A 27,581-nucleotide genomic window follows, 5' to 3' on the forward strand; every position below is an offset into this window, starting at 1 on the left:
ACCCCTTAAAGCAGGTGTGGGAAAGACCAGCCAAGGGGCCATATGAGGTTCTCAGAATCATTTGGTCTGGCCTTGCCAAGACATTAGGGGTAAGTTAAGTAAATGGTTGACCAAATATACCAGGCTAATTATTTTTTAAGCAGGCGAATTTTTAAGTTGATAGTTTTGTATGGCCCACGGATGATGTTATAAATATCCAAACGGCCCTTGGCAGAAAAGACGTCCCCCACCCCTGCTTCAAATGGAAGAGATCATTGATGGGGAAGGTGAGACTGGGGAGGCTGGGCAGAATCAGACCAGAGATGAGTATCTCTGCTTGTGATGTAGCCACATGATTATCCTCTCCTGGTGGCTAGGCCTGGTGCTGCTCTGTCCTTTATTACAACACACCTCAAGGTCAACAGAGGATGAGGGAATTTATGAAGCTCCATGGCCTTCAATTTCCAACTGAATCACACCCACATGACTAGAGCAGCTCAGTTCTGCATCATGACTGAGAAAGACAAAACCTCCTGGGGACATCTTTACTTTCTTCCTTTTCCCTTCTCCACTGCCTTTAAGCTTATTAAAGTATACATGGGCAGTGCTACGTTCTGCTGATTTCACTCACATTTAAATTGAGTGTTGAGTACTAAGTAAAGAAATTGTTAAATTGTTCCTCTACAGCTGGGGAATCTGGTGGAAGGATATCTTCCCACCCTTGGAAGCTGCACATACATTTTCTCTTGAGATGGATGTGGGGGAACCTGGGATTAGCTTTGCAGCAAAGATTCTGAGCTTCTGTTATTTCACGCTCTCATTTTGAGAGACAATCTCAAACACTAATGCAACACAATTTCTGGCAGAGAGCCTATTTTTATTTTTGGAGGGGTTTCTTACACCTTGTTGATTTTAATCACCACCATTAAACCACCATTCCACATTAGTGTCTGAGTAAGTCCCTATATAGTTGGCCATTTCTCAGCAGCCAGGACTTAGATGCAGCAGATTGTCTGAGGTCTCTGAAGCTTGCTTTGCAGATACTGTTTGCAGGGATCTTATCTTCAAGTGGTGTCTTTTTATAGGGTACGCTGGGCTTGGCCTGGCTGCTTATGGCTCAGTCTACCGTAATGGCTGAAATTTGTTGGCCCTTCTCCCTCTCTTCCGCCTTCTTGAAGTAGTTTTAACTTTAGGAGGGTATTTTTTTCTTGAGGTCATGTGAAATGGTCTTTTTATCTTCTTGTATATCTTCAGAACCTGGTAAGGCAACAAGGTCAGCCTAGAGGGGTTTGGTTTGGGAAAAGAAAAGGGGGAAGGCAGGGAGGGGGGAACTAAGGAGGAGGTTTGTGCCAGGCAGAGGCAGGATTATCTGGGAAGGGTGGCAGGTAGAGGATATAAATGGGGGAAAAAGAGAGGAAATTGGGTAGGGTCATCTGACCTTGTTATTACGTCTTGATTTAGGTTGAGAGCGGGTCTTCTTCTTCTTCCACCGCTTGGTGCTTGTGGATTTTTGCTCCCATGATTTCTTGGTCACTTTTGCCATCTTTAAGCTCTCAATTGTTTACCCCAAGGGTCCAGTCGTCTGTATATATACCCCTCCCCAGAGCAATGAGGAGTCACACCCCTTCAGCTTTGTTTTGTCATCAGGGCACTTCCCATAGCCAATGGTGGCTATGGGGAGCTCAGACATCACAAAGGATCACTCCTGAGGGGGTAGGGGATGCTAGGGAGGCCCAGATGCTCTGATTGGAAAAAAGTACCCACTAAAGAGCCTTCCCATACTGACCTTCCACCCTTCTTCCTCTCCCCATGATCAATTCTAATTATGCACATGGCAGAGAGGGGTGTTTGCTCCAAGCCATTCCCCATAGTTCAATCTTATCTCCTACCATTCACTGTTACCTAATATTATGGCTATCTTATCTAACATCAGCAAGATACAGGTATGGCAGCCTGATCTGAAAATCCTAGGAATTAGAGAATTAGGGGAAAGTGTTTGAGGCATGGTGCCCTTATTGCAAGTTCAGACAAGAAGGCTTTGAAATATAACTCAGGACAAGGTGGGCATGTACTAGTATGTGTGTATGTGTACTAGGGTTACTCATTCACAAGAAATAGGATTAAAGATATGAAATAAGATAAAATTTAGGTATATATATATATGTTTATAGATATATCTCAATATCTTTTGGGGATCACATGGGAATTTTTGGAAGAAAATTTCAAAGTGACAAATTTTAACTTCAAATTTTGGAGACAGAAGACAAGCAGAGATCAGAAGTAGAAGCTCATTTCCAGATGAGAGCTCACTTTTCTCCCCAGCTGTACCTATCCCTCTACAAACAGTGATAAAGAGAAACCTATGGAAACAGAAAGTAGATTAATGATAGACCTGGGCTGGCAGAAGACAAGGGGAAATAGAGACTGCTAATGGATATGTGGTTTCTTTCTGGGGTGATGAAAATGTTCTTAAAATTAGATTGTGGTGATGTTGCACAACTTCGTAAATATACTAAAAACCACTGCATTATTAAAAAAAAAAAAAAAATTACTGGAGCCTGGCTGGTGTGGCTCAGTTGATTGAGCATTGTCCCATGAATCAGGAGGTCATGGTTTGATTCCTCATCAGAGCACATGCCAGATTGTGGCTCGATCCCCAGTAGGAGGTATGCAGGAGGCCGCAGATTGATGTTTCTCTTTCATCGATGCTTCTATCTCTCCTCTCTTTCCTTTCCTCTCTCTGAAACCAATAAAAACATATTTTTTAAAAAAATAACTGAAAACATTACTGGAGTATGATTCAGTTATATTTAAAATATGATTGTAGCTACAAAGAGAGCAGAAACCAGGCAAGGCTAAAATTGTAGACCTCGAATGGAAGCCTGAGGCTATAAAATTTGTAAGACACAAGAAGGGATCAAATGAACTAGCCCAGTGTGGCGAACCTGTGACACGCGAACTCATTTTTTTGGTTGATTTTTCTTTGTTAAATGGCATTTAAATATATAAAATAAATATCAAAAATATGTCTTTGTTTTACTATGGTTGCAAATATCAAAAAATTTCTATATGTGACACGGCACCAGAGTTAAGTTAGGGTTTTTCAAAATGCTGACACGCCGAGCTCAAAAGGTTCGCCATCACTGAAGCCTTTACTTTTTCTGAGGGGACAGTTGGCTTTGCCTCCTTTTGTCACTCCCATTGTACTACAAGTTAAAAAATAAAATAAAGGAGATAAGACTGAATAGACAGTGTAATTGCAATGTATTTAAAAAAACTATAACATTAGGATTCAATGAAAATATACCAAAATATTATTATTTCTACCTTGCTACAATTTCCTTACTACACTTTATTTATTGAATGAATATTAAATAAATGTGCAAATAAATAAATGGATTTGTGTTATTGTGGTACAATTATAGATTTTTACTTTTCTGTTTTCCAAATTTCTTTAATATGTTTGTACAACTGACTCTAGGTGTTATATCACTGTTTCCAGTCCAAGTTGGCTGACCAACAGTGCATATTTATCTCTTCTTCTCCAAGGAGCTCATTATGATGATAAAGGAATTTATTTTCAAAAAGGTATAAAACTCAAACATGAAGAGAATGGCAGAGAGCAGTCCATGGCTGAGAGATTATACTTCTGGATTACAGAACTGGTGCTGGAATAGGTACTGAACAAAGAGGACAGGGGACAGTGCAGTACAGAATATGCAGAGAAGGAGCATAAGGCCAAAGGAACAGCCACCCCTTTCTGTAGAACCTGGGAGTTTCTCAGGAATGGGAAACACCAGGTCATACCAAGAGCAAGGTATTGAGAGGATGGGTATCCTAGAATTCAAGGGAAAAATCTTGACAATATTTTACCAGTTATGTAAATGGTTTAGGAAGGAGGGTGGAGGAGGGAATAGGAGTGTCATCTGACTTTTAATTATTTGGTTATTATTATTATTAGTCCAGCACAGGCCTGCCCATATGGAAGCTGGGATTCCTTTAAAATCTAGGAGAATAATTGTGGCAGTTATGCGGGCGCAGACTGAGTTGCCTCATTAAAAAGGATGCAGTTACTGGCAAATCTTAAAACAAAACCTTGCCTTCACTTGGGGCACATTGCTGCTTCACTTTCTCTTGAAACAGATAAAAAGTAGCCCAGGCAGTCTGGCTGTCATGGCTCAGTGGTTGAGCATCGACCTAAGAACCAAGAGGTCACGGTTCAATTCCTGGTCAAAGCACATGCCAGGGTTCTGGGCTCCAATCCCAGTTGGGGGCATGCAGGAGGCAACTGATCAATGATTCTCTCTCATTATTGATGTTTCTATCTCTCTTTCCTCTTCCTTTCCAATCTGATATCAATTAAAAAATATATAAATATTTTTAAAAAGTAGCCAGGCTAGCCATTCCAAATTAAATTAAATCTTAAAATTCCAACAAAAAGATTGGTCTTATTTGCTGAGGTTCTAGTAAAATGGTTTACAATGATCGGGAATCAGAAGGGGAAAACGTTAGGTTAAGTGAAAGAAATAACTTCCGCCAAAACCGGTTTGGCTCAGTGGATAGAGCGTCAGCCTGCGGACTGAAAGGTCCCAGGTTCGATTCTGGTCAGGGGCATGTGCTTTGGTTGCGGGCATATCCCCAGTAGGAGATGTGCAGGAGGCAGCTGATCAATGTTTCTCTCTCATGGATGTTTCTAACTATCTCTCTCCCTTCCTCTCTGTAAAAAATCAATAAAATATATTTTTAAAAAAAAAAAAGAAAGAACTTCCTAACAACTAGGGCAGGGTTGGGCAACCCCTGGCACACGTGCCAAACATGGCATGCCAGTAACTTTTGCTGGCACACGAAACCCTCTCTTATAATCTTCCACTTACAATTTTTTTCTTAATATCGACTTTTTTATTTTTCAGATAAATTCAGTGTAGGTGCATCTTAGATAAATAAATAATTGTACATAACAAGTTATCTTAAAGACCATAGACATGGCCGACTTTGAAATGCAGTTGATTGAATTTCAGAGTAGCTCAATTTGGAAGCAGAAATTTATTGACCTTAGAGTTAACTTGGAAAACACTGAAAAAAGCAATTAGAGACAGGAGTACCAGAGAGAAGTGTCGAAAACGAACTATTGAGGACTTGGAATGCCATTCCAGAAATTTTTTTCTGTTTAAAAAACTTTGCAACAGCGTTACTCTCCATGTTTTCATCCACATACGCTTGTGAATCTTTGTTCTCAGTGATGACTTTTGTTAAGTCTCGTAATAGGAGTAGCCTGACGGATGAAAATAGTAGCTCGCGCATATCTCTGAAGGTCACGAAATATAAACCTGATGTAAAATCTCTGTCATCAGTGATGCAGCAGCAAAAGTCCCACTGATAATATCAAACGGAGTCATAAAGTTTTCTGTTGGACTATCAGTGTACATGCATACATTAAAAAATAAATGTATTTTTCATCATCATATACTGTGTTTTTGTCGCTCGAATGAATTTTATTATTTCTTCAAGGTTCTTCACATACGTACACCTTATGAGATATCAAGTAGGTGTAACATCTCAAAAAATTAGGGTTGGCACGCAGAATTTTGAGCCAGAGATTTTGCTGGTTTTTGCACGCACTCACAAAAAGGTTGCCCACCCCTGAACTAGGGCAATACAAAAGTGGAACAGGCTACTCTGTGAGGTAGCAAATCACCATTCATTGAGAACTGATATGCTAATCAATGTTATAAATCTGTCAGCCTTGCAGAGGCACACAAGTCTAGTTTTAGTCTATGTTGGAAAAAGTGTTGTCTTAATGTTCCATGAATTATCTACCGAGCAATCACTCTTCAGCTTCCCAAACACTTCTCTGCCAGTCCCTGATTTCATCAATTCTGCTGGTCACTGCCCATAACTACAGGCAGTCTCCATGAAAAGAAGCTATCCCCTCAGGATAGTGCCAGAGGTTTGAGAGGGGCAAGCCTTCTATAAGAATAAACATTAGTTTAATTTTTGTTTTGTTTTGTTAATCCTCACTCGAGGATACTTTTCCATTGATTTTTTTTCTTAGAGAGTGGAAGGGAGGAGAGACAGATTGGTTTATCAGACTACAGGTTTGTTTGACTTGCACAGTTTCTTAAGAAACTTCACATTAAAAAAATCTAGATATTTAGCAAGTAGAAGATGGAAGACTGGAGGCAGACAGACCCAGTTAGGAAGGAAATCATTGACATAATCCAAGTTGACCTGAGGCCTGAAGGCAAGCTGCAGTGGTAATGGAGAAGAGAAACTGACTAGAAATAGTGAGTGACTAAATGTGGAGGTGAAGGAAAAAGAGAAGTCACGAGAGTCCCAGATTTGTTGCTTGAATTGATAATGTGGATACGCAATGCAGGAAAGTGATACATGGGAGGATGGGAATGGGTGCTATAAAGTCTGAGGTGTCTGTAGCTATACAGGTGATGACGTCCACTTGGCAACTGGACGAGAGTCAGGAATCGGGCAGAAGGTCAAGGCAGGAGAGAAAGACGGGAACTGCCAGCATTTATATATCAGAAGACGCTGTGATGTATAATGTCACACAGAAGTATGCAGAGTACAAAAAAGAGCAGTGACATAGCCCTAAGAATCCCCAATAGTTAAATGGAGAGATGCTTATCAGCCTGGAGCAGGCAGAGGTAATGACCTGAGGGTGGGGTTTAGCAGCACAGAGATGAAGAGAATTAGAATGTGAGGAATTGAGGTGTGGCAAATGTTTAGTATAAATTATGTACCACAGGTTCCAGGTTGGATAGGGAAGAAAGTATAGAAGGATGAATCAGTGTAGGGTTGCCAGAATTATCAGGAAAAAAAGGAACATTCAGTTAAATTGGAATTTCAGATAAAGAATACCTTCCTTTTCAGTATAAATATGGCCCAAATGTTATATGGCTCATGTTCACACAAAATATTTTTTCATTGTTAATCTGAAATTCACACTTAACTGGGTGTCCTGTATCTTATCTGGCAACCATAATTAGGTGGGGGGAAAAAGACCTGGAGTCTGGGAGCTATCTTGAGGTCAAAGGGCAAGGACATGGTGTCCAGGAGTGAGAAAGCTGAAGATTCAAACACTGTATTTTAGGATTTCAGAGATGGAAGGGTAATGAAAAAGATCAAGAAGGATCCATTGGAGTTTGTGGATGAAACTGAATGGAAATGCAGGTCCAAGAACACTGAGGCCAAAATATTGGATGGCCATTACATTTAACTGATGTCAGTTAAAATGATGGCTGGAGGGTAGATGAGATAAACATAAGCCAACTATCAAAGAAAGGAATCTAGTCTTTTAATATTTTAAAAAATTTTTAATTGATTTTAGAGAGAGAGAAAGGGGGGGGGAGAAATATCAATGAGAGAAACATTGATCAGCTCCCTCCTGCATGCCCCCCACTAGGGATCAAGCCTGCAACCTGAGTATGTGCCCTGACTGGGAATCAAGCTAGCGACTTCTTAGTTCATGGGTTGATGTTCAATCAACTGAGTCATACCAGCCGGCCTGGAGGAATCTAGTCTTGATAGGGAAGAGACGGTAGGCTTCTCTAAGGAAGTGAGCCTTGGCTTGCATCGATATCCAAAGGATGTGAGGTCTCACAAGCACCTCATGTTCATCAGGACATGTCAAAGAGTATCCCAAACTTGTCATTCTTCCTGTGTTTCCTTGCTCAGTAAATGGTATAACTGTCCATCAAGTCATGCAAGTTAGAAATATAGGAGTTATTCATGATATCTGCTTCTGTTATGACCATTACATAATTGCTTGTTATCTAAACCATTATAAAAGCAGTAGGTAAAGAAAAAAGCATTCCAGGCAGAGGGAAAAATATATACAATAGTTCTATGTTAAAAGATAGCGTGGCCCTGACCCGTTTGGCTCAGTGGATAAAGCGTCGGCCTACAGACTGAGGAGTCCCGGGTTCGATTCTGGTCAAGGGCATGTACCTTGGTTGTGGGCACATCCCCAGTAGGGGGTGTGCAGGATGCAGCTGATCAATCTTTCTCTCTCATTGATGTTTCTAACTCTCTATCCCTCTCCCTTCCTCTCTGTAAAAAAAATCAATAAAAATGTATTTTAAAAAAAAGAAAAAAAAAAGATAGCATGGTGCAATCTGCTAATTAAAGACCTTTTCCCTCTTTCTTTCCTCTAATTTTTCTTTCTCTTTTTTCATTCTCTTATTATCATTTTGCTTTTTTATTTTTATTTTTTCATTTTAAAGACCCTTTCTTTTTTTTTCTTTTTTAAAAATATATATCTTTATTGATTTCAGAGAGGAAGGGAGAGGGAGAGAGAGATAGAAACATCAGTGATGAGAATCATTGATTGGCTGCCTCCTGCACGCCCCAAACTGGGGATCGAGCCAGCAACCCAGGCATGTGCCCTTGGCCAGAATCGAACCCGGGACCCTTCAGTCCGCAGGCCGACGCTCTTCTCACTGAGCCAAACCGGCTAGGGCTAAAGACCCTTTCTTTTGACATGGAAGAGGAAGGGGCTAGATCATGATGGGTCTTATAGTCATATTAAGAATTTTGTCCTTTAACCTAAGAGTAATGAAAACCATTGACAGGATTGAAGCAGGGAAAAGTGATATGAACAGATTTAGGTTTTGAAAAGGGCATTCTGGCCCTAGCTGGTTTGACTCAATGGATAGAGCTTCGGCTTATGGACTAAAGGGTCCCAGGTTCAATTCCAGTCAAGGGCACATGCCCGGGTTGCGGACTTGATCCCCAATAGGATCAGAAGGCAGCCGATCACTGATTCTCTCTCATCATGGATGTTTCTCTCTCTCTCTCTTTCTCTCTCTCTCTTTCTCTCTCGCTCTTCCTCTCTGAAATCAATAAAAATGTTAAAAAAAAAAAGAGCATTCTGGGTAGAATAGAGAACAGATTTGAGAAAATTAGAATACCTATAATGAGACCAGAAAAGGCTAGTATAGTCTTTCAGGTGAGAGGAGGTAGTACTTGGAATAGGGTGGCAACAGTAGACATGAAGAGAAGTGGGTGGTTTTAATGCTAGCAGAGATGAAGCCAGTAGGAATTGGTGATGGTGGGAATTATCTCCTAGTTCAGTGTTGTTAGTAATGATCTAGTTCAGTGATGGCGAACCTTTTGAGCTCGGCATGTCAGCATTTTGAAAAACCCTAACTTAACTCTGGTGCCGTGTCACATATAGAAATTTTTTGATATTTGCAACCATAGTAAAACAAAGACTTATATTTTTGATATTTATTTTATATATTTAAATGCCATTTAACAAAGAAAAATCAACCAAAAAAATGAGTGTCACGTAAGACACTGGTGACACGCGTGTCGTAGGTTCGCCATCACTGATCTAGTTGAAAGGGAATGGCTGAATACATGGGAGAGAAGAGATAACTGGGTATGTTTTATAATAGTGCTGCTGTTAGACCTGGGTAAGGACCCTCTTTCTACTGCAAAGGGCAAGGTGTCTATGAAATCAAGAAGTCATGCTTGCCAGAAGCCTGCACTCCTCTTTTTTATAATATATTTTCATTGATTTCAGAGAAGGAAGAGCGAGGGAGAGATAGAAACATAAATGATGAGAATCACTGATCAGCTGGTTGCCTCCTGCACACCCCCTACTGGGGATCAAGCCCACATCCCGGGCTTGTGGCATGTGCCCTTGACCGGAATTGAATCCAGGACCCTTCAGTCCACAGGCCGACACTGAACCAAACCAGCTGGGGCGCCTGCACTCCTCTTTAGACTGACTAGATCTGAGGGCAGACCTAGTTCTTGATTACACATCACTATTTGCAGGGGTTGAGGAGTGTGGACATAAGCTTGGACACGTTGATTGCATTAATTTATGGCCCCTTTTGGTGTGGCAGGTGAAGAAGCTAGGAATGGGAAGAGAATAGGTTCAGTCCATCTCTCCAAGTCTGAAAATTTGACCTTCAGGATTATTATTTAAGCAGATTTGTCAAGGTAGCAAAGTAGAATCCTATCTAATAATAGACAAACATTGCCAAAACCGGTTTGGCTCAGTGGATAGAGCGTCGGCCTGCGGACTGAAAGGTCCCGGGTTCGATTCCGGTCAAGGGCATGTACCTTGGTTGCGGGCACATCCCCAGTGGGGAGTGTGCAGGAGGCAGCTGATCGATGTTTCTCTCTCATCGATGTTTCTAGCTCTCTATCTCTCTCCCTTCCTCTCTGTAAAAAATCAATAAAATATATTTAAAAAATAAATAAAGTTATAATAATAGACAAACATGGTAATTGACCATACCTTCGCTATGCCTCCCATATGCAATATGCAAATTAACTGCCAACAAAGATGGCAGCTAATTTGCATACTGTAGGCAGGGTGGGGCAGTGCCATCACCCCCATCTGGGCCTGCTATCTGCGACCCAGGGCGGCGGGTGTCCGTGTGCGCCCCGACCTGGGGCAGCCGGGCAGTGCAGCAGCGATCGGCCAGCCCGCCCAGCCTCCATCGGGCATCCTGTGTGTGACCCGACCTGGGGCAGTGCTCCAACCCCCCGGATCGGCCCTGCCGTGTGTGCCACCCAGGGTGGCGGGGCAGGCACCGAGGGATTGGGCGTGCCATCTGCTACCCGGGGAGCCCTAAGCCAGCAGGTGGTTATCTCCCGAGGGGTCCCAGACTGTGAGAGGGCACAAGTGGGGCTGAGGGACACCCCCCTTCACCCGCCAGTGCACAAATTTTTGTGCACCGGGCCTCTAGTATATTTTATAAAAATAGCTTCTCAGCTTGATTTATAACTTAAATATTTGGACATATGGTATGTGAGCCGCCATAGCCATTCCTGCCCAGGCTCTGCAAATTTAAAACAGTATAGAGGCCGAAACCGGTTTGGCTCAGTGGATAGAGCGTTGGCTTGCGGACTGAAAGGTCCCAGGTTCGATTCCGGTCAAGGGCATGTACCTTGGTTGCGGGCACATCCCCAGTGGGGGGTGTGCAGGAGGCAGCTGGTCGATGTTTCTCTCTCATCGATGTTTCTAACTCTCTATCTCTCTCCCTTCCTCTCTGTAAAAAATCAATAAAATATATTTAAAAAAAAACAAAAAAAACAGTATAGAGCAAGGAGTAACACATTCACACAGATGAAGAGGTCACTTTAACTGAAACCTTATATAGTCAGATTTCCAGAGGTCTGTGAGGGAGATGAGGGAATAAATGGTACAAGTCTACAAGCACTATATTAATGGATATAAGGGACACTCTTCTACATCTGGAGGGTCAACATTAGGAAGCTATTTTAATTGCAATGGTTTCAAGTGTGATTTTAAAAAGTTTCTTGAATACGGAAGGCAGAAGCATCAAGTTCAAAGGGACCTTAGTGATCATGCAATCACATTTATTCACTTTTTATAAAACAGGGGTTCTGGCCGATGAAGCAGCCTGACTGCAGGCACAAAGCTAGTGAGTGGTAGGTGGTTTCCAGCTCTGCCCTCTGCCCACGCTTCCACCGGTGCTACTTTCCATGAAGACATCTGCTGCCAGGCAATCCCAGCTACAGCTTTCACTGTTATGTATTAATGCAAGTAAATCCTTTCATTTCAAAATTTGGAGGCACCTAAAAAAACAAATTCTATAAACCAGTATTAAATTTTGGCTCCAAAATATTCTAAAAAAAAAAGAAAAAAGAAAAAAAAAAAAAAAGGCGGGGGGCTCAAAAATCCAACTTCATTAAGTCACAAGGAAGTACTGGCAATCCTGGACAGTGACTTTTAACTGTTTTCCAGAAATCTGTAGGCAATGTAGGTCTCCCTTCTTAGGACTAAAAATAGCCTTCGCCTGGTCATTTTCTGATTTGACTATTTTGTTTTTTACAGTCTATTCCTTTGACTTCTGGTCTCATGTGTCGAGACCGTGGCGCTCAACGAAAATCGTGCTCCTGGTTTTGGTTGCAACCGTACTGCTGCAAACCCATCCCCCCAAACTCCTTACCTTCTAAGCCAGAAGCCAAAGCACACACTTGGGGACACCCAGGGTGCCGACTAAACGCTAAAATACAACGGAAAAAAACCTTGCTTCCCAAACATCTCTAAATACTGCCAACGGGTTTTTCTTGGCGAGTCTGTGTTAAAATAATGATGCTAAAATTAAAATCTTCAAGGGTGCAATCACAAGTGACAGGAACGTTTTTCCACGGAGCCTCTTACCTTCCAGCTCAGAAGCAATCCGCAAGTTCCAGGCTCGCAGGAAGCGACTTCCCTCAAACTCTGAAGAGCGGACGATTTTAACAACAGTAACACCTTTTCAAGACACCCAGTGGCTTTTAGCCCCTCCCATCAATCGACTACGGCCAACACGGAGGAGCGACTTCATCCCCGGAAAAAAATGCTCTCCTTTGAGCGGGGCATCTGCGAAATCCAGCTTTCTGGGCGCGAAGAGGCGGGGAGGGACCCCGAGGACCCGAGGGAAATAGGAAGAGAAAGTGCTGTGACCGAGTCGTCGAGGTGGAGACCGGCGCGACCAGGGCCGGGCTCTCTGTGGGCTCCGGAGCGGCGGCTCTTCCCGGACACTCGCGCCGGCCACAGGGCAGGAAGCCCCCGCGCAGCTCCCGGGCCTGGAGACGCGTCCCGCGGAGCGGTGACCTCCAGAGCGGGTCCCCTTGGCGATCCCGCCTCCTCGGGTCGAGATTCGCGCCTTTCACAGGCTGTCAGAGGGATCCCTCAGGGAGGCTCGCCCAATGGCGGGCCAGGCCGGTGGCCGGAGGCTCCGCCCCCCCGCCCCTCGCGGAGGGCCGCCCCGCCTCTGCCCCGCGCCCGGAGCCGAGGAGAGTAAATACAACAGGAGCGCAAAATGGCGGAACCGCCGAGCTCAGCGCACGGCGCTGCCGCCGCCGCCGCCGCCGCCCCCGTCTCGGGGAAAGAACCGTTTGGCAAGCTGCAGACCGCCTCCCGGGACCCACCGGGTCCTCTGTCCGCCAAGAAGGTCCGCACCGAGGAGAAGAAGGCGCCGCGGAGACTGAACGGAGAAGGGGGCAGCGGCGGGAACAGCAGGCAGCTGCCGCCGCCGGTGGCTCCTTCGCCTCCGAGCTACGGCAGCCCCGCGTCTTGGAGCTTCGCCGCGCTGTCTGCCGCCCCCTCCCCGTCCTCTGCTCGGAACAGTTTCTCTTTCTCCGCCGGCACGGCCGTCCCGTCCGCAGCCTGGGCTTCCTCGTCTCCGCCGCTGTCGCGCAAACTGCTGGTCCCTCCTACGTTGCTGCACGCTCAGCCCCAGCACCAGCCGCAGCCTCTCCCGCCGGCCGCCGCCCCCGCGGCCAACGCCAAGCCGCGCCGGACCAAGGAGAAGCGGGAGAAGGAGAGGAGGAGGCACGGCCTCGGCGGGGCGGGCGAGGCCCGCGGGTCCGCCCGGGAGGAGAACGGGGAGGTGAAGGTGCAGCCGCGAGGTGGGTGCCGGCGCCGGCCGCGGACCTGGGAGGGCTGCTCCCCGGCCCCCGCCACCCGTGGCGCTCGCCGCGTCCGGGCTGCAGGCGCGCGGGGGGCCGCGTGCGCCAGCCGGGAGGGGGCGGGAGGCGCGCGGCGGACGAGGTTGCAGCCCTCGTGGGGACAGGAAATGGAGCCTGTAATTTCGGTCCCAGCGAGGGGCCTGGCCGAAACTCGTGTTTTCTCTGTCGCGGGCTGCCTCTCCGCGAATGCGCTGAGGGTTTGTTTGCACCATCGGGTCTGGGAGACCCGCCTCGGAGCGTGGGGCTCCGGACGGAGAGGAGACGGAGCGGGATCCTCCAGGGTCTGTTCCTGCAAAAAAAAAGCGCTCGGTTGGTTCTTAGACCGTCTAGGCTGGATCCTGGAATTCATGTTTGTGACCAGAAAATCCTGTCCAAAAAAAGGGGGTGTGGAGAGCCGCGGCGTCAGCTGGGAGCCACCAGAGGCCTGAGCTTTTCCTCCCTATTAGGGGAATGAGGTAGCGTGCGGGCCCGGAGCGTGCTGCTGTTTCGTAAGGGACCCTCCTCCCTCCCCGCTTCTTTCCGCCCCACAGGCCTGAGCGCTGTGAGTGTTGCTGTTTGAAACACCATCCTGCAGAAAGCGTTTACAGCCATTTTTCTTCTCCTTTCTGCAGCAGAGGATACGCTCAGGCGTGTTAAGGTGTTGGGGGCCAGAGCAAGTGGCTGCAAAGTGTTTTCGCATCAGAAAAAGGCCGATTCTTGTAGACGTCCTTCTCGGACAGTCTTAAAATGTAGCTGGCCATGTACTTTTCAGAAAGCATTTCTTCAAAATAGATGGTTCTACCGACTCAGCTAGTGGTACACAAGGATCTGGCAGGGCTACAGCATAGAGACCGGTTGAAAACGAGATCTTGATGCGATCAGAAGCTTCAAGCACATCATGGCCTTTAATATAAATATACATCAATACAGAATACTGTCAAAGTATGTTTGTTTGTTTTGAAGGGAAAAAAATGAAATGTCAAAAAGAGTCTTAGCGCTGCTGATCTAATGGTAGCTTCACATCATGAAAAATTCTCCGTATGTTTGAATGGAATGGCTACTTTCACGGATTGTAAAAATGCTGTGAATGAGTATGTAGCAACAGTTACTTCTTTCTTGGTGTTTTTGCCTGTAATAAAGCTCTGACATCTAAGCATAGCCATCTGGTACTCCTGCACAAGGGAAAGATCTCTCAGCTTCGGAGAATGTTGCTTCTCAGAAAGTGTTTTTTATACTAGTTTTCGTCTGGAATTTTAGTTGGTTAGTATTTTAAAGTTATTTTGTTTTTTTTTATTGGTTACATTTAAAAGTTTTAAGTGCCTGGAAGTCTGTGCATTGCGATGTATAAACTGTTTGCTTTTCTAAAGTTCTTTGAATGAGGAAGTGAATCTGAGTATACCGTTGTCAGTGTATTGGAATGGCTGAAAATAAGCATTCTTCAACAATTCTGACTTTAAAATGGCCCTTAAAGTGAAATGACTGTTAAAAGAAAAAATTGTCTAGCCTTTTAAATTATACTTAAAATCCTCCATTTGAAGGCTACAGCTTATCTAATTAAGTCTGAATATAAGCAATGATAACTTTACATTAAGATGTGGGGAAGATGTTTTTCCATGACCTATTTAGGTTTTTTTGATTAGTGACTACATACATATTAACACTTGTAAGATTTTCTTTCTTTTTTTTAAAAAATATGTTTTATTGATTTTTTTCAGAGACGAAAGGAGAGAGATAGAGAGTTAGAAACATCGATGAGAGAGAGAAACATCAATCAGCTGCCTCCTGCACATCTCCTATTGGGGATATGCCCACAACCAAGGTACATGCCCTTGACCGGAATCGAACCTGGGACCTTTCAGTCCGCAGGCTGACGCTCTATCCACTGAGCCAAACTGGTTTCGGCAGGATTTTCATTTTTTAAGAAATATATTTTTATTGATTGTAGAGAGGAAGGGAGAAGGAGAGAGAGAGAGAAACATCAATGATCAGCTGCTTCTTGCACGCCCCACGCTGGGGATTGAACCCACAACCCAGGCATGTGTCTTGACCCGGAATTGAACTGTGATGCTCAACCAGGCAAATTTTCTGTCTTTCTGTCTTTTTCTTCCTTCCTTCCTTCCTTCCTTCCTTCCTTCCTTCCTTCCTTCCTTCCTTCCTTCCTTCCTTCCTTCCTTCCTTCCTTCCTTCCTTCCTTCCTTCTTGATGGTAAATTTAATGGTGAAAATATTTCCCTCTTAATTTGGGAAGTGCTTATATCCTTCTAAAACTCTGATACACTGAATTAAGGTTTTGTTTTAATCAATTAAGAAGATTCTTGCCGAAACCGGTTTGGCTCAGTGGATAGAGCGTCGGCCTGCGGACTGCGGGGTCCCAGGTTCGATTCCGGTCAAGGGCATGTACCTGGGTTGCGGGCACATCCCCAGTGGGAGATGTGCAGGAGGCAGCTGATCGATGTTTCTCTCCCATCGATGTTTCTAACTCTCTGTCTCTCTCCCTTCCTCTCTGTAAAAAATCAATAAAATATATTAAAAAAAAAAGAAAGAAAAAAAAGAGAAGATTCTTAAGCAACAGTATTATTGAAATGGCAAGATTATATACATGCATTCAATCCTATATAATAAAACCCTAATATTCAAACTGACCGAACAGTGAAACGACAGGTTGCTACGATGCACACTACCAGGGGGCAGACGCTCAACACAGGAGCTGCCCCCTGGTGGTCAGTGAGCTCCCACAGGGGAAGCGCCACTTAGCCAGAAGCTGGGTTCATGGCTGGTGAGCGCAGTGGCTGTGGTAGCAGCACTAACTACCCCTTGGGGGGTGTCTGCTTGCCTGCTTAGGCCTGCTCCTAGACTGCGAGAGGGTGCAGGCGGGGCTGAGCCCCCCCACCCTCCAGTTCACGAATGTCGTGCACTGGACCTCTAGTATAGTTATAATTGCAAATATAAAAGTTCTAATATGTAATACAGTTCTTTTTTCTCTGGGCTTTTTGTAAAAATCTTAGTGAATAGGTAACCAGGTGTTTTGTTTTAGGTATATATTTTTAGTGTTATTCCTATTTTTAGTGTTATTCTAACTTGGATAGTTCACCTGGATAGCACATAGGATAGTTTAGTGAGCCCTCTCAGTTATCCCATAGCTCATTGATTGAACAATCTGAATCGGAACCGTAAGTTAGGTATTAAGACACTGAAACAAGGACTAGATCTTTCAAAAACAAAAATCCAAAAGATTTAGCCTCTCAATTTCGTTAAGCAATTAAGCTCCTTTATTTGTATTAGAGTTGTTGTTTTTTGCAAGTCTTTAGTAGGAACTGCTAGTTTTTTTACATTGCCTATCATTCTAACAAGTTATTTGAGTCAGAAGCATGATAATTTGTTTTTGTTAACCTCATAACAAATTAAAAGGTGGGTGAATTCAGATACAGAAAGGATCATTGACAGTAGATTTGAGAGTTAAGGCTGATAAACAAGAGAATTATAAAAGCATACCAGTCTAGGCCCACTTAGCATATGGATTTATGCTTTACACACCCAAAGCCTCTGTCATAGTACTGCAGCTATCTTGCATGATAGCCTGAGTTATCAAGTAAAAGTTAAGTTTGTTATAAAAAATGTGCAGCCCTAGCCAGTTTGGCTCAGTGGATAGAGCATCGGCCTGGGGACTCAAGGGTCCTGGGTTCGATTCCGGTCAAGGGCATGTACCTTGGTTGCAGGCACATACCCAGTAGGGAGTGTGCAGGAGGCAGCTGATCGATGTTTCTCTCTCATTGATGTTTCTAACTCTCTGTCCCTCTCCCTTCCTCTCTGTAAAAAATCAATAAAATATATTTTAAAAAATGCAGAACATTTTAGATTTTTAAAACAAAATAACCAGGCTTTGGTGCTTACAGAGGTTACCTGCTGAAGAATTCACAGCCCATGTAAGACTAACTTAGTGCATCAGTAAATATGGAAGTAAAAGTGGGACATGTACTAAAGGTATCCAACATTCAGAGTTATAGTATAACAAACAACAGAACAAACATATTAGATAACAAATGCCTTATCTGATTCCAGTAACCAATAAAACTTGTATAGATCAGTGCTCGCTTCGGCAGCACATATACTAAAATTGAAACAACACAGAGAAGATTAGCATGGCCCCTGTACAAGGATGATAAGCAAATTCGTGAAACATTCTAATTGTTTTTTTGTGGGGGGGACTTACATAGATCATCTAATTTTTGTTAGCTTTTGCTTTGCATTTATTAGCTTTTTTTTTTTCTTAGAATGACCATGTGATATATCCCAAGACAGAACCAGAACATCTTAACTGAATTTTTTACTTGAAAGTGAAGTTATAGAATTTGACTGTAATGAAAATAGAGGCTTTTCTTAGAATGGAATGATTGGAGGTATGTAAATGCCAGTGATTTTAAAGTTTAGCATAGATGTTCAAAGGTTTTTAAAAACTAGATTATTCCCCATCTTTCTAATATTGTTATTCCACAATTTTAGGGTAAATTCATATTCAGAGTTTTTATCATTATGACCAAATAAATACCTGTTACTCCTGAGATAGTTTATTATAATTTTATTTTTTTGTGTAACCTTTTGTTTTTAATGCCTAATTTTTTTATTTGCTTAGTTTTGTCTAGAAAAGTCTTTCTGTACCCTCCAGCAGCTTCATAAAATGTTTCTCAGTGCAATTTTCCACATGGTCAGGTCTGTCAGATATACGTACCAGTTACATTTGTTCCTGTAGTTATCCATCCTTTTTGTAGCTGTCCTTCCAGCTTTGGTCTGGATTGTTTCTTTTTAGGCCTGCTGCAGAGTTGTCATCTTGGGACTTCTCTTAGCTGACATTCTGGGAATTTCTTTCACTTTAGTTGAGTCCTTTTTTTCTTGATCCCAGGCCTGCCTTTTGGTTTATTCCTTCATTTTATTTTATTTTTCAAATACATTTCTTTATTGATTTCAGAGATGGGGAGAGAGAAACATCAATGATGAGAGAGAATCATCGATCAGCTGCCTCCTGCACGCCCCCCATTGGGGATCGAGTCCACAACCCAGACATGTGCCCTTGGTTGGAATTGAACTCGTGACCTCCTGGTTCACGGGTTGATGCTCAGCCACTGAACCACATGGGCCAGGCTCTGCAGCTTCTTTTTCTAAATTTAATTTTTAAATTACATTTAGTGTACACTATTATATTGGTTTCAGGCGTACACCCCCTTGATTAGACATTTATATAACTTAAAGGGTAATTCTGATAAATGCAGTGCCCATCTGATACCATATATAGTTATTACAATATTATTGACTATATTCCCCATGCTGGACTTTATATCCCTGTGACTGTTCGATAACTACCAATTTGTATTTCTAGTTCCTTTACCTTTTTCACCCATCTCCCCAACCCCTCTCCCATCTGGCCACCATCAAAATGTTCTCTGTATGTGTGAGTTTGTTTCTGTTCTGCTTGTTTGTTTATTTTGTTTTTTAGATTCCACATATAAGTGAAATCATCTGGCATTTATCTTTCTCTGATTTATTTCACTTAGCATGATTCTCTCTAGGTCAGTGATTTTCAATCTTTTTCATCTTATGGCACACACAAATTAATTACTAAAATTCTGCGACACATCAAAAAATATATTTTTTGCCGATCTGACAAAAAATAGGTATAATATTGATTCATTCACACAGGACTGGTATTGTTGTATTGGCTGTTGTCATTTTTTAATTTGGCAGTCTAAGGGAAAAGAGACCTGTGCCCTGACTAAATAGTCAGGTTTTGCATGTTTTAAAAATTCTTTCTTTCCCTGCACACCAATGTCCCACTGCACACTGGTTGTAGATAACTCTAGGTCCATTCATTTGTTGCAGATTTTTTTCTTTTTTATGGCTGAATCATATTCTATTGTATATGTGCACCACGTCTTCTTTATCCATTTATCTGTTGATGGACACTTAGGGTTCCTTCCATACCTTGGCTATTGTAAACAACCTATACTAATAAAAGGGTAATATCCTAATTAGACTGGATGTCTTCCAGACGTCATTCTGGATGTCCTTCCTGACAAAGCCAGGGCCTGGGTGGCATCGCTCGGGTGCCTATGGCCGGCCCGGGCAGTGCCACCCACGGTCCCGGGAGCCTGCCCGGGCAGTGCCACCCACGGTCCCGGGAGCCTGCCCGGGCAAGGCCTTCTGGGGTCCCGGGTGCCTGCGGCTGGCCTGGGTGAAGCCAGCCCAGGTCCTGGGTGCTTGCGTCCAGCCAGAGGGAGGAAAGCCCGGGTCCTGGTTGCCTGTGGCCAGCTGGAGGAGGGAAGCCTGGGTCCTGGGTGCGGGAGCTGAGGCAGAAGCAGTTAGGGGTGATCAGCCAGACAGGCAGAGGCGATTAGGGGCGATCAGGCAGGCAGGCAAGTGATTAGGGGCGATCAAGCAGGCAGGCAGGCGAGCAGTTAGGAGCCAGCGGTCCCGGATTGTGAGAGGTGCAGGCCAGGCTGATGGACCCCCCCTCCCATGCACGAATTTCGTGCACAGGGCTTCTAGTGTTCCAGTAAACATCTTTCCGATTTAGTGTTTTGGGTTTCTTCGGATAAATACCCACAAGTGGAGTTGCTGGGTCCTTCTTTGCCTCTTCTTATACTCTTTGTTTTAAAGTCTATTTTTATCTAATATAAGTATTGCTACCCCAGCTTTATTTTGTTTTGTTCCCATTTACATGAAATATGTTTTCTATCCCTTTAGTTTCAGTTTATTTGTATCTTTTGCTCTGAGGTGAGTCTCTTGTAAATTGCATATATAAGGGTCTTATCAATTCAATTACCCGATGTCTTTTGTTCCTATTGTTGACACTATTACAGATATCTCCCGTTTTCCCTCACCTGATGTCTTATTTTTTAAAGAATAATTTATTGATTTTTAGATAGATATAGGAAGGGGGGGGAGAGAAACATTAATGTGAGAGTGAAACATTAATCTGCTGCCTCCTGTTTGCCCACCAAGTGGGGATTGAGCCCGCAATCTGGGCATGTGCCCTGACCGGGAATCTAACCGGCAGCCCTTTGGTGCATAGGAAGGCGCCCAACCAACTGAACCACCCTAGCCAGGGCACCCCCACCTTATGTCTTTTGATTGAAGCATTTAATCCATCTGCATTTAAAGTAATTGTTGACAGATATGTATTTAATGCCATTTTATTATTCATATTTTTTATCTTTTTCTTTTCTTTTTCTTAAAGAAGACCCTTTAATATTTTAATACTGGTTTGGTGATCATGAACTAACTCCTTTAGCAATTTTTTTTTTTTTTTTTTTTGGTCTGGGAAGCTCTTTGTCTTTTGATTCTAAATGATAGCTTTGCTGCATAAAGTAATTTTGGTTGTAGGTCCTTGCTTTCATCACTTTGAATATGTTGTGCCAATCCCATATAGGCGTTCTTTTTTAGGTAACTAACTGCTTTTCTCTTGCTGCTTTTAAGATTCTCTCTGTCTTTAACCTTTAGCATTTTAATTTTGATGTGACTCGGTGTGGGCCTCTTTGGGTTCATCTTGTTTGGGACTCTGCACGTCCTGGACTTGTATGTTTATTTCCTTCACCAGGGAACTTTTCTGTGATTGTTTTTTTCAAATAGTCTTTCAGTTTCTTGCTGTCTTCTCCTTCCAGCACCCCCATGAAGCAAACGTTGGTATGGTTGAAGTTTTCCTAAAGGCTCCTTACATTATCCTCTTTTTTTTTTCTTTTTTTTTACTGTTATGATTTTTTTTTTTCCTGCTTCCTTAGCTTTCAAATTGCTGACTTGATTCTCTGCTTTCTCTATTGTTAATTTTCTGTAATTTATTCATTTCAGTTAGTATATCCTTCATTTCTGACTGGATGTTTGTTATGATTTCCATGTCTTTTTCTGTGCTGTTGAAGTTCTCACTCACTTCCTTAAGCATCCTTATAATCATTGCTTTGAACTCTGTATCTGGTAGTTTGCTTGACTTGATTTCATGTAGTACTTTTTCTGGAGATTTCTTTTGTTCTTTCATTGGGAACCTGCTTCTTTGTCTCTTCATTTTGGCTGCTTCCCTGTGTTGGTTTCTATGTATTAGGTATAGCTGATGTCTCCTGTACTTGGTAGAGTGGCCTTGTTTATTAGTTGTACTGTAGGGCCCAATGGTGCAGCCTCCCTGGTTACCCGAGCTGGGTGCTCCAGCTGCATTCCGTGTGGGTGGTGTGTACTATAATATTGTAGTTGAGCCTTAATTGTTGGCATGTCACTGGGAGGAATTGGCAACCCATCAGCCACGAGGACCAGCTGTGATTACAGTGCAAGAGCTGCTAGGGTCTGAATCCATGGAGCAGGACTTGCTTCATTGAGGCTCTGGTACCCACTGAGTCCACCTCTTGAATGTCTCACTTGTAGATGTGGCTCGGTTGTAATCCAGTGTGGTCTGAAGCTGTCCACTGGGTGCACTGGCTCTGGAACCTCCTGGGAGGTGCAAGGTCAGTCACCCCCTCTGCTCTGCCTGGGGCCACCTGACATGAGCTGATCTCCAGATGACTGCTACTTGCACTGGACTTAGAGGTTCCCTGGAAGAGGCCAACCTGCAAACTGAGGTTGGCCTCCTCTAGTGCCTAGGCCTGGTGCCACTTAGTAAGAGATATGAGGGATACAAGGGCAGGATGCTGCTTATTTGAGAGATTTTAGCAAAGAAGTATGAGCCAAGAGAGGCTGTTTTTATGGAAAAGCCACTGGAAATGGCTTGTGAGGGCCAGCAAGCTGGGATGGGGCCTGGTCTCTGAGAATCACCAGTGTTAGCAAGGTTAATGAAGACTCAGATATGGCATCTCCTTGCTGGCTCTGTGAGGGGAGGGCTCAGAAAAGGAACAGTGGCTTCTGTCCTTGCCCTGAAGCCATACAATTTAGTTCCTTCGCATATGTCCCTGGCACATTTCCAGCTGCTGTCCCAGTGCTAGAGCTCAGAGCAAGTGAGTTCAAATAAGTCCATGCTCAGGCCCTTTAAGAGTAATGTCTGGGTCTCAAGGAGCTTTGGTCTCACACAGCCATAATCCCCACTGGTTTTCACAGTCAGAAGTTATGGCTACTTTTCTTCCAGCAGTATTCCTCCTGATGTTTAACTGCCACATGTGGGTATGGGACTAACCTGTTCCCAGTCTCATTGTGTCTTCTTTTATAACCTTAGTTATAGGACTTGTGTTCAGTTAGATTTCAGGCATTCTGAATGATGGTTGTTCTGTGATTTTGTAATTTTGATGTGGTTGTGGGAGGTTCTGAGTACCGCATTTACCTGGACTGCCATATTGACCAGAACCTCTATTGATGTTTTTTATATAATGACTACACACCATCAACTTATTTTTCATTGAACTGTTTAACTTTATTTGAGCTTGAAGGCATATTCCAAGACTCTTTTTCCTGTGTTATGAAACTAATATGATCCTATTGCAGCAACTTAGAAACTTTTGTCACGTAAAATAATGGCTTTTAATAATTTGAACTATTGTCTTTCACTCTGTTTTCTGAATGTGTATATTAGTTATAAATATTTTTTAAATGTGGGAGGTATAAAGGCAGGAGGTATATGTGGGAAATCTCTGTATCTTCTGTTCAATTTTTATATGAACCTAAAACTGCTCTGAGAAAAGTCTACAAGTAAGTATACTTATAAATAAGTTCTATAAAAACTGTAGGTTATGCCATATTATAGTTTTGTTTCCTGAGAAGATATCATTTTGTAAAATATTTGTGTTTTGCGATTGTAGTAGATTTATAGTATGTCATATTCTTTATACATGCCATTAAAATTTTATAGTTGTTTTAAATGTGTGTGGTTAGAAGTCAGGATTGTGGTTAACCTTCAGGGAGTTGCATTAAGACTAGAAGAGAGTCCTGGCAGGTATGGCTGAGGTGGTTGAGCACTGTCTCGTACACCAGGGAGTCACAAGTTCAATTTCTGGTTGGGCACATACCTGGGTTGCAGGTTCACTCCGTGCTTGGTGTGCATGTCGGAGGCAACCTATCAATATTTCTCACATGGATCATCCGATGTTTCTTGCTCTCCCTCTCCTTTCCTTTTTCTCTAGAATTAATGAAAAACATATCATTGGGTAAGGATTTAAAAATAGTAAAAGACTAGAAGGGAGTGCAGTGTGGTCCTGAGGTGCTTGTTCATTTTTTGTGAAAATGTAGCTGTATACTTAGGCTCTTTCTGTATGTATATTATACATTAGTAAACTTTAAAGTTTAATAGTTACTGATATAGAACTTTAGGGTAATAAGATTAATAGAGGTAACTGGAAAATGAAATGATGAAATTTCAGATGACTTACTCATTTGTGATTTTAAATATGTAAATAGTTTGTTTTAAAAAATGTATATTTAGAAAATAATAACTTATATATGTGTCTAAGCTCCAGCTCTTTGTAATAACATTATGTGGATGTATAACAGGATTTTAAGGACTTTAAATATCAAAAAGTAAGAGTAGCAAAGTAATGTGAAATGTGAAAACAGTGTATTCTATAATTTAAGTTATATGTGAACAGATGTTCACCTCTGTAACCTAATTCTTTTCTTATACTCAGCAGTGCATATTTGTTAAGTCAATGAATCCTTGTCCCCTCATCTGCTTTCAGTATTATCACTTTAAGAAAAGCACTTGTTGCCGAAACCGGTTTGGCTCAGTGGATAGAGCGTCGGCCTGCGGACTGAAAGGTCCCAGGTTCGATTCCGGTCAAGGGCATGTTACCTGGGTTGCGGGCACATCCCCAGTGGCAGACGTGCAGGAGGCAGCTAATCGATATTTCTCTCTCATCGATATTTCTAACTCTCTATCTCTCTCCCTTCCTTTCTGTAAAAAATCAATAAAAAATATTTAAAAGAAAAAGAAAAGCACGTTGTTAGTTTTATAAAATGAAAATATCTTAATTTGAATTTTTTGTTATTATTAATGACTGTATCTTTTAAGAAGCCTATTAAATACTTGGATTTAATTTTTTGAGAATTACCTATTTAAGTCTACACTTGAGTTATTGATTTTGGTAGCCACTTGTATGTGGCTATTGAACACTTAACATGGTGCTAGTTTGATTTAAAATGTGCTATAAGTATAAAATATAAACTGAATTTTGAAATCTTATGAAAAAAGAATGAAAACTAGCACAATATTAATTTTTTAGTATTGGTCTTATTTTGGAAAGTTTTAGATATGTTGGTTAAATAAAACATATTATTAAAATTAATTTCACCCTTGTAAATTTACATGTGTTGTAAACATTATATTTCTATTGGACAATATTGATTCAGTAATTTGATCATTAGGTGATTTGGGCCTGAATGAGTGTAGAAAGGAAAGTAAGGAGGGATTTAAGTAAGAAAGTATGCAGTATGCATAGCTATATCTATATCTATAATCTATATATACAAAAAGCTAATATGCTAAGTGTCAACCGTCTGGCTGGTCGTTATGACGCGCACTGACCACCAGGGGGTAGATGCTCAACACAGGAGCTGCCATGACGCACACAGAGAAATGGCATCGCGAACCTGGCGCCAACAAAGCAACACTTGGCTTCCCCCAAGTGGGACACAGGCCCACCACCACCCTGGAGCGACACGCCACCACATTGCAGCTGCGCTGCAGAGACCCCATGGTGCAAAATGTGGCCCATAGCCCAGAAACGGTGGCTGTGGGTGCTGGATAATGATGTCATGTAGCAACGCCCAGCTACTTCTCCCTAGGGACGACTAGCCTCCTTGCAGTTTCTTCAGCCCAGGAACATGACTTGCTTTATAGCCAGGTGCAAACATTTCATACTTTAACCAAATGCCTGTGAAGTGTTTTCTTGTGCCTCATCTCATTTGATCCTTGCATAAGTCCTGGAGTAGGTAGATAGGAGACTTGGTGGAATCCTATTTTCTTTTCATTAGCCGGAAAACAGAGATTTAGAAAGCTTAAAACTTGACCTGACTGAAAAGAAGTGGTGGACCTTGAAAATGACTTCAGGTTTTCTCACTGCACAGAATATAGTCAAACACTGCTGCAGTTAAATATTTTACCTTTTGTTCTCCCTGTGTGATCTACAATAATAATGTGCTTCATGTTGATATAATTACTGCTATGTTGCTGACAATTACCTGAAAGAGAAATTGGGGTGCTTCACTGGGCTGGAAAAAGTTTAGCTACATCAGAAAGCAGGTCTAATTAAGCAAGTTTATTCTATATCTATAAAAGGGTAAGTTGACTCGCGCATGCGCAATACATATAAAGCTCTCACTGGCGCCAGTCGCACACGTATGTTTCAGTCTGTCATTGTTAATCGTGAATTTGGTTGACATTTCTATTACAGAGAAAGTACAAATAGCGATATTAAAATATTTCTTCTAATTACTTTCCTTTGATGTGCACAAATTTGTGCACTGGGCCTCTAGTAACTATGTAATTTCTGCTACATTGAAGGATATCTTGTGGTTTTTTTGTGCTTACATTGTGGCTTTGTAATCAGTTGTATGCTTTTTGAGGACAAGGACTATGTCACTATTTCTACATTCTCCTCTACTCTTTTGCTGGGTACATAGGTGCTTGAATAAATATGAATTAATAGGACATCAAGTCTCTCTATATAAAAGCCTAAGTGACTGTTATGACCAGACGACCGGACAACCTGCTGGTAGCTATGACGCGCACTGACCACTGGGGGCAGGCGCTCAATGCAAGAGCTGTCCCCTGGTGGTCAGTGCCCTACCACAGTCAACCTCCCATGGTCGGCCAACCTCCCGTGGTCCGTCCCCCTGGCTGGCTGGCCCTAGTTGGCTCTGATGGGCCCCAGTCAGGACTGGGAGAGACAGCCCTGATTGGCCCCAATCTCCAGCCAGGCCTGGGGACCCCACCTGCGCACAAATTCATGCACCGGGCCTCTAGCAATTTTATAGACTCAAAGTATGAATTACTAGATTATAGACAATAATTCGTAGAGTTTTTATACCTGTTACTAGGGGCCCAGTGCACGAATTTGTGCACCTTGAAAGAACTGTGGGCCATGAGGCTGCACTGGGCACAGAGGCGGGTCTCAGCCCATCCTCCACGCCCATGCCTGGCACCTCCCCCTGGAGCCCCCAGTCCCCTGTCTGCCGGCAGCCCTGCTCCTGCTGCTGCTGACAGCACTGGCACCGCTTGCACCCGCTGATGCCGCAGAGCAATTGGGGCTGCCGCCAGCAGTGGGTGCTGGTGGGGCCGGTGCCGATAGCAGGTGTGAGTGGCGGCTGCTGGCCCCGATCACCCCTCAGGAGCTGGGGGAAGTAGAGAAGCCCTTAAGGGTGATCGGGACCAGTAGCCGCCACTCACACCCACTGACGGTGCTGAGCAATTGGGGTGGGGAGTGGCACCGGGTGCCAGCAGCAGGTGCAAGTAGGCCAGCACTGGCAGTGGGTGCGAGCAGCAGTTCCAGCGCCGGCAACGGGTGCAAGCGGGCCATCACCAGCAGCGGGCGCAAGAGGCGGCTACCAGCCCCAATCACCTTAGGAGCAGGGTGAGGTGGAGAAGCCCTGGGGGGCAGTTGGGGCCGGCTGCCGCCACTCACACCCGCTGACAGTGCAGAGCAATCGGGCGGAGGGCCGGCGCCAGGTGCCGGCAGCAGGTGCAAGCAGGTGTGAGCACCGGGTAGGAACCATGGCACGCAGGAGCAAAGAATTTTCAGTAAACACCAGAGGCTCGCCCCAATGACAGCGACCAACCGGCATCCCACCTTGGTCTGATGCCCCCCGCTCACCTGCTCCAACGCCCCCCGGTGGTTAGCGCACATCATAGTGACCAGTTGTTTGGTTGTTTTGCTGTTCGATCTATTTGCATATTAGGGTTTTATATATATAGATAGATTTTACTATAATATCACCAGCCAGCCAGATCAGTCATACCCTTTTTAAAAGGTGCAAGGTTAAGGGAACTAACATCTGGTAGTATATAATAGGCTCTAGGTAGCCATTTTATATCTTTTTTCAGTTAGTCGTTATAGTAACCTATGAGAAAGGTGTCAACTAACATTTTACAGATTAGGAAACAGGTTGAGTAATTTTTCCATTGTTATGTTACTAACCTATGTATGCCCAACTTCAAAGCTTGTTCTTTTTCCATTGTAGTTTACTGTATTGATTAAAGTTAGTTATTTTAAGTGATTT

The 27,581-nt window shown here is 43.3% G+C and overlaps 1 protein-coding gene and 1 non-coding gene across 7 annotated transcripts in view; both read left to right on the forward strand.

Moving 5' to 3' along the window:
- The first annotated feature begins 11,335 nt into the window (after positions 1-11,335).
- Positions 11,336-27,581, forward strand: part of RSBN1L (round spermatid basic protein 1 like) — a 60,354-nt gene continuing 44,108 nt past the window's right edge. The window contains exon 1 of one of the 6 annotated variants that reach the window (XM_036327653.1): positions 11,336-13,374. In XM_036327653.1, coding sequence (XP_036183546.1) covers positions 12,786-13,374 — 589 coding nt within the window. In that variant the 5' untranslated portion in view covers positions 11,336-12,785. Of the gene's footprint in view, positions 13,375-17,668; positions 17,810-27,581 lie in introns of those variants that run through there. The other 5 variants (XM_036327654.1, XM_036327650.1, XM_036327652.1 and 2 more) reach the window with 5 other exon arrangements.
- On the forward strand, positions 17,497-17,603 carry LOC118666738. Its single transcript, XR_004971065.1, has one exon. It is a non-coding gene; the product is annotated as a U6 spliceosomal RNA (small nuclear RNA).

The sequence above is a fragment of the Myotis myotis genome, unplaced genomic scaffold (genome assembly GCF_014108235.1).
Source record: "Myotis myotis isolate mMyoMyo1 unplaced genomic scaffold, mMyoMyo1.p scaffold_m19_p_11, whole genome shotgun sequence".
Taxonomy (NCBI): Eukaryota; Metazoa; Chordata; class Mammalia; order Chiroptera; family Vespertilionidae; genus Myotis; species Myotis myotis.